This window comes from Tiliqua scincoides, chromosome 4 (genome assembly GCF_035046505.1).
Source record: "Tiliqua scincoides isolate rTilSci1 chromosome 4, rTilSci1.hap2, whole genome shotgun sequence".
NCBI classification, from domain to species: Eukaryota; Metazoa; Chordata; class Lepidosauria; order Squamata; family Scincidae; genus Tiliqua; species Tiliqua scincoides.
In genome coordinates, this window is record NC_089824.1 from 131,841,567 (window position 1) to 131,849,246 (window position 7,680).

Sequence of the window (7,680 nt, forward strand, 5' to 3'; positions counted from 1 at the left end):
CCTTATATCCACTCTGTCACCAAATCATGTTGCTTCTCCCTTTATAATAATGCAAAACTACATACTGTACTTCCTCCCTGCTCTGTTGGCACAAACTCTGGTTCATGCCCTGGCAATCTCTTACATTGACCAAGGTAGCCTCCTCCTTGCTAGTTTAACAGTGGCTCACCTCTTCCCAGCACTCTGCTGCCATAATTACATCTCTCTCTCCTTACCCTGACCATGTCATGCTCCTTCTTAAATACCTACACTGACTTCCTGCCCACTGTAGGAGCCAGCAGAAACACTTTGTTCTTACTTCCAAAGCCTTCTGTGGCCTTGCCTCTTCCTTCTGCTCATATCCCACCATACCTCTGCCCAAGACTTTCAGTCCCCCAGCTCTAGCACCCTCAAATGTCCAAGATTTCCTTCTCCCTCAAATACATCTGCTCTTTCACCTTGGCTGCTTCTTATCCTTGGAATTGCCTTCTTATGCATGGAACTGCATCCTTTGTAACATTCTTCAAATTCTTTCTTAAATCCCACATTTTTCATATGAAGCCTTTGGCACAATGCTTTGACCTTCTGCCTCTGCTACAACTGAGCTATAAACACAGCTGGGCCAGCTATGAGGTGACCTAAAATGGCTTGCATCAGTGGCATATTGGGGGGCAGGAGGCAAGGGGATGGCAGTAGCCGATTTGGGGTGGCCTTTATCCCAAATCTGCCACCACCTCCCTTCAGCCTGCTGCAGATGCAAGCCACATTCCTATTCACTTGAGTTGGGTGCTTCCTCATCTGCTTCCTTACCGTGCTCCATCACACTGTTTTCACAGGCCAGAAGTGCAGGTCTCCTGGATTTATTTACAAGGGGCACATGAATGAAGGAGCTCTGGGTCTCTGTGGCAGACCAGTAAGCAAGCAGATGATCTGCTACCTGCTAAAGCGGCTTCTTTTTCCAGCATGTGGCAGCAGGGGCAATCCCTGGTCAAGGCACTCCTGGTTATAATGACATTTTATTTCCTCTTATACTCCCACATCCTTCCCTTTCCTTTTGTGTTTCCCTTGAGTCAATATCTTCATGGTAAGGCCCTCAGGGTAGAGCCCTATCCTCTCTTTCTGTGTAAAATGCAGAGTGCATCGATAGGTCCAGCCTTGTTATACACAGATTTTTTATACATGGATTTGACTCAACACGAATGGCCCCTGGAAATGAGAAGGAATGTGCTGATCCCTGGAGAAGGGGAAAAATGCACCCCTTTAAAATCACAGTTTCAAAAACTGCTTTTACTGTTGCAGAGAAACAGTCATGCAAGTGATTACAGGTATAACCTAAGTATCCACAGATTCTTCTGTCTCAAAGCTGATGAGAAGGGCCCTTTAAATTAAAGGAAAACAGTCGATTAATAATGCTAAAGAGGGCAGCTGGCTGACAATCCATCAATCATTCTCTCTCCAACTTCACTCCTTCCTTCCCCCAGCATGTGAAAGAAGGCTAAATGGCAGTGATTATCACCTTCTCCATTCTTTCTTCCTTGCTGGGGCTCCTAGTGAAGGGAGGGATTGCTGCCTCCTAGTGAAGCTTAAGCTCCTGGAGAGAGACTGATTGACTCTGTGTGCACTACAAAGGTCAGCAAGGCTGTTTTTAAATCACCAGGGCAAAGAAACTTTGGGCGCAATCCTAACCCCTTATGTCAGTGCTTTCCAGCACTGACATAAGGGAACAAACATTCCCTTACTTTGAGGAGGCCTCCAGCACACGTCCCATTGGCACTGCTATGCCAGTGCTGGAAAGCACTGACATAAGGGGTTGGGATTGCACCCTTTGTTTTTTAAATTGATTTGCTATAGTGCGTTTTTTGCCATCCAAGTGAGTTCTTGGAACAGAACCCTTGCAAATAATGAGACTCAACCTGTACTATATAAATTTTTTAAAAACCACTTATTGGGATGTGCTTCCAAGCAGGCATGAATAAGATCAAGCTATACACTCAATATGACTTACTCCTGAATAAATATGCACAAAGATGTTACTCATAAGCCACTCATAAGAATGAATCCATGTCTGCTGTCATCCTCAGGATATCAGTACTCAAGACAACAATTTAGACCCTTGGTCTGCACTCCAAAGTATGATCACCCATTCAGGACCAACATAAATCAGTCCTTTAAAAAAGCATGAGTGTTGACACCAGTTCTTCCACCACTCCCCCCCCCCCGCCCGCCCCTGCCTTGGAAATGCCTTTGCTAAACTGCTTTTAGTTTTTGAATTTTGATTGAAAGGACCCAGATGTTCAACTGGAGACAAATATTTTCTCCTGATGCCTCAGGATGAAAAACAAAAGAGCAGTGTTTCAAACTGCCCCATTGAGAAGCTTGCTCCTCACTGGGTTTCTCACGAACAATAATTAGAGTCCCCCAGTATAAACCCAATGACTCTGTAGGGGTTCAGTACTATTAAAGGTGCTGAGCATTCTAGCCTGATTGAACAAAATGCATAAGCGTAGAGTTCAGTGTTTTGCTGGATCAGATCCAGAGTCTTAGAACCTTTCAAGACAAAAAAGGTCATTCTGATTCAAAATAAGGTCAAGGCCAGGAATTTCAAATGTTCTTTTGGGAGGTGGGAAAAAATTTCCAACAGCTTGAGGCTGGTTTCCTAAACTGTGTGTTGTGGCCTGAGGCCTACCAGAGATTCCAGGGTAAGGGAATGAAGCTGAGGAGTTCAAAGGTCAGTTGGACCTCTTTCTTCAAACTTCTTTTTTCTTTCACTTTGCAAATTTCTCTTTTAATTCATTTATTTCTCAAATATCTGACCTGAACCTACCAAGTCTGAAATGACTTACCACACCATAAAAGAACATACAAAAAGTCCACAACATTTTTTGTACCTTGCCTTGTTCCAGATTGTATCCAGGAGGTTTTTGAAGCAGGGCTCCCCTCCTCTCTCTTCAAAGGGTACGTGAATAACTACAGTGAGATCTCATATAAGTGTGTGGGGGATAGGCAAGGGAACCATTTTTCCACTTGACTATGTATGTAGTTCAAGCACATACAACTGAATTGCTGAACCAAGGCATACACAATTTGGGGGCCGCACACGTTCATTGTCATTGGGTAGTTTAGGCCACAATTCCTCAAACACATCTTTTGTTGCTTTTGACATGAGACACTTGTGTTACAAGTACAGTATTTGTCCTTTGAAGAATTTAATCACACAAACAGATTTCAAGTACAAGTACTTCTTGTTTTATATGTGTTTGATTTAGGCATTTTTAGGCTAACACGCTTATTAATTAGTACCAAAACCTAATGTATGTTTGCAACTTTTTGGAGTAATGTGGTCAAACTTCTTGCACACTCCTGCATGTTCAAGGGAAGACATGGCTTAAGGCTCAAGCATCAAGGAGAAGTCCAAGAAAAGCAGACTAACCAAACAGGCTAAGAGAGAGACAGAACAGAGGTCAGAGGACTTCATTGGGTGCAAATGGCTGTGGCTTGGCTCTGTTGGGGTGGGGGGAGCCACAAGGCCAGCTCTGTGGGGAAGAGACAGAAACAAGGCAAAGAGAAGAGTGACTGGGACACCTGTCTGTTCTGCTGGCTTTGGGGCAGTGACAGGAGTGAAAGAGCCAGAAGCAAGCAGCTGCTGCCGCAACCCAAGATGAGGAAGCAGGGAATAGTAGCCAGAGAAGAGGAGGCTTCTTCACTCTCCCCCATCTGGTTAGAAAGAGGACTGGGAAGAGGGCAGCTTCTAGCTAGCCAGCATGCAGCCAGCCAGCTTTACTTTCCTGATTTGGACTCTGAGAAAGGCTTCGTCCCCTTTCCCCCTACATTGCAGGAATACCACTGCAAAAATAGCATTGATATGGTAAAACTATACTAAGTTTACATGTTTTTGAGATACATGCTGCTTTTCAAAAACGTTACCCCAGTGTAAAATGAGAGATCTCTGTATTCTGGACAGTTGCTTCCTATTCCAGAAGTCTCACGTTTATTTTGGTCTATGTTCTTTTGGAGTCACATCTAAGTATCGCTGGATCTTAAAGACAAGTGAATTTTATCCACAGTTTCCTGCTTTGGAGGAATGGGAGTAGGTTTGCCAAGTCTTCTTTGTCACAGAAACTTTAAGGACACAATAGTCCAGTGCAGTGAGCTGTTTGTTAATTCTACAATTTTGTAGCCCTATCCGATCCCCCCCCCCCCACCAGCATCGATGAAGCCATGCCAAAAAGGCTCACGCTGCATCCTATGGTCGGGGACACTGATGACTAGACAGCCTGCAGGAGGCGTTTTGAAGCAGGTGGAAGGCGGGCAGCGAGTGTTCCGGTGGGGGGGGGCAGGCAGGGAGCTGGAAGCAGGGTCAGGATCTGGCAGTTATGTTCCTTGTTCCTAGGTGGCCCAGAGCAGTCCCAGGCTGCATGGATTTGCACCACCTCATCAGGTGGCACAGATCCAAGTAGATCCATTGGGGGTGCTGCAGCTCTCCCTCGAGGTAAGGGGGAAAGTTTCATCTTGCCTGGGGCTAAGCCTCAGACAGCCCCAAATTTGCACTGGATACAGCACAGGCCTTCCGGCCTGCCTGTTCCAGTGCAAGTTAGGATTACACTGCCTGTCTATCAAAAATATCCTCTAATGGAACATTTTAAACTATCAGAATGGATTAAACCAGTGTTCTTCAACCTGTAGGTGGTGAATCAATGAGGTTGTGAAGCCTCATTTGGGGGGTTGCGGCAACCTCTCAAAGCCAGTGCAAGAGAGGGCTTGGATCCAACTCAATAATGGTACTGCCTTATCAAAACTGAGTTCTTGATATAATCCTGTACGGCAGGGCTTTTCAAACTGGGGCGTAGTGAAGCCCCAGCCTGTGGGCCCTGGCCTGTTTCCCCTTAAGGGGCGGGGGCAGCCTGGAGGAAGGGAGGAGGCAGTGGCACTATCCCCAGGATTGCGCTGCTCAGGGGGGCTGCAGGGGCTTGGGTCCACTTACCCAAACCTCCTGGATCTTCCTGGGGGTGCGGGGAGCCTGCACAACCTTCTGCAGAGCTTCCCGCAGCTTTGAAAGCGAAAGCGGAGCGATCACGCCCCACCTCCACTAAAGCGAAAGTGGAGCGTGCTAGCTCCATTTTCACTTCTGAAGCTGTGGGGAGCCCTGCAGAAGGTCGCACAGGGCTCCCCACACCCCCGGGAGGCTGTAGGAGGCTCGGTTAAGTGGACCCAAGCCCCTGCAGTGCCTCTGCCTCCCCCCCCCCCCGCAAGAACCTAGAGCGGCTGAAACTCTCCCTGAAATTTTGAAAACCACTGCTATACAGCCTCAGTGTTTTGCCCAGCAGCTCCTAAGGGTGGCCCTGCTCAGCCTGCTACCTCACGGAGGTTGTGGAGACATAAGAAATAGGGGGAAATGGGGTGAAGGTGGGCAGGGACGGGGGTGTGGTGGATGGATTGGGTCCTGGGAGGGGAGCAGGATCAGCAGTGGCTCCCCAGTCTCATACTTTATTTATTGGGGTTGTGGCATGAAAAAGTTTGAAGACCACTGGATGAAACAATGCACCATATTTCGGTATGTATTTCACACATTTTAAATACATAGCTTATTTAAGGAAATGAAGTATATTTGTCAGTGTGAATTTCAGCACAAACACAGTAATGGTTTACCTTCTGCCGTTTCCTAAGTATCCAGTTTTTCCACAGCAGAAGTCTGACCTGTCTGAGGAAACGCATTCTTCTTATGCACTGGCAGCATCCCAGACTTGGAGAATAGAAACCTTAGTGCTGTTATCTTCTTGCAGCCATCTGAATCCTGAAAAGAAATGAACTTATCAGCAGATATTCCTGTATGGGCACAAAACTGCAAGTGGAGTTGGACTCTGTGTGTTTGATGTATGACTATGAACTAAAGTCTAATCGAACCAACACTCGTCTATAAATGCAGATTTGGTTGGCTACATGCCGACATGCTATTAAACAGCTGCCTGGAATTGCAATCTCTGCTTTTATCAAAATGGTTCCTGCAGCCTCCTCTTTAGAGAGAATATAAGAATTGCTTGACAGAACCATCAAGTCCAGTGTTTCTCAATGTTTGCCTTCACGTGGTCCACCTATTTGAAGTACCATCAGAAGTAACTGGCAATGACATAATCACCAGTTACTTCTGGGTTGGGAGGCCAGATGCAGTGCAACAGCAACAGCAACAGCAAGAGGGTCAGTGTAGACAGGAGGCCTTTTTCGAGTGCGGAAAAGCATACTTTGGAGCCCAACCCATCAAGCCAAGCCTCCTACTACTGTTTGTTGTGTTGCACTCCTGGTCTCGCTGCCAGGTGTCCAGGGGTACCATGAGTACTGTAAGACACCACCCCAAGTACTACTGGTGGTACCCTTACCACTGGTTGAGAAACACCGATCTAGTCCTACATTCTTTTTCTTTTTCTGAAGCCCACCCAATGCCTCTGGGTGCTCAGAAGCAGGATATGATGACGGAGGCATTCCCCTGTTGCTTGTTCTCAGAACTTGATATTCAGTAATACACAGTTCCTTACACAAAGGTTCCATTTAGCTATCGTGGCTAATCACCACTGATAGACTTATCCTTCACAAAATCGTTTAAACGTGTTTAAAAGCAGCAGTCTAATATAATGGCCACTTCCATGTCTTACAGTAGTAAATTCTGTAAAGTACAAATTAAAGCCAGACCTGGCTATGGTTACCTATGCATGTATGTAATCAATGCATAGGTCACCATAGCCAAGTCTGATTGAGATGGTAAAGGATGAAGCTCGTACACCAGGTTAAGCTGGGCACAAATGTCCCAAACCACTGCTGTGACCTGGACGTCCAGGAGCACCTCCAAACTGTGAACCTGACCTTCAGGGGGAGTACAATGTCATCCAGAACAGACTAATAATTTATAACCTGGATTTCAGGTCTCCTGACTAACAGCACCTCTGTCTTTTCTGGTTTTAATTTCTACTTTACAGAATTTATTACTGTAAGATGTGGAAATGGTCATTATATTAGTTTTCCTATAGCCTTTAAAGGCAGTTCCATCAAGAGTAAAATTGGTACAGGTTGCTGCCATATGATTCATGAAAGGTGCCAGGTGGTTTGATCATGCCATTCTATGACTACATCGACTTCATTAGCTGCCAGTCCATTTCTGAATGCCATTCAAGGTGTTTGTCCTTGCCTTTAAAGCAGGGGTGTCCAAACATATTGGCAGGAGGGCCACCTCATCTCTTTGACACTGTGTCCGGGGCCAGGAAAAAAAAGAATTAATTTACATTTAGAATTTGAATAAATTTACATAAATTAATTTATTAGAGATGGAACTTATATGAATGAATGAGGGTCTTGCATTAGCTCAAGGCCTATAAAATGCCTTGCACAAAGCAAGGCCAGCCTTTCCTTTGCTGCATCATGACATGAAACAGCAAGTAGTGGAGGGAGCCCTCGTCCCACAGCTTAAGCGAGAGGTCGAACAGTCATCCTCATGCTGAGAGCAGTTGCATTGGGCCAGCATGGGCTGCAGCAAGTCTCCAGAGGGCCAGAGGCTCATGGGAGACTGGGGGCTCCCCATGGGCCGGATTGGGAGCCCCCAAGGGCCGCAAGTGTCCCCCAAGGGCCAGGGTTTGGGCACCCCTGCTTTAAAGGATCATCTCTCCTTCTGTGAAACAATACGTTCCTTGAGGTCTTTTGGAGGTGACCTCCTCCGAA

General features: G+C 46.2%; 1 protein-coding gene across 1 annotated transcript in view; it reads right to left on the reverse strand.

Annotated features, from left to right (window-relative positions):
- The window catches only part of ABCA4 (ATP binding cassette subfamily A member 4), a 126,718-nt gene extending 121,027 nt beyond the window's left edge, over positions 1-5,691 (reverse strand). The window contains exon 1 of the mRNA XM_066624558.1: positions 5,626-5,691. Coding sequence (XP_066480655.1) covers positions 5,626-5,691 — 66 coding nt within the window. The remainder of the gene's footprint in view (positions 1-5,625) is intronic.
- Positions 5,692-7,680: the final 1,989 nt, after the last annotated feature.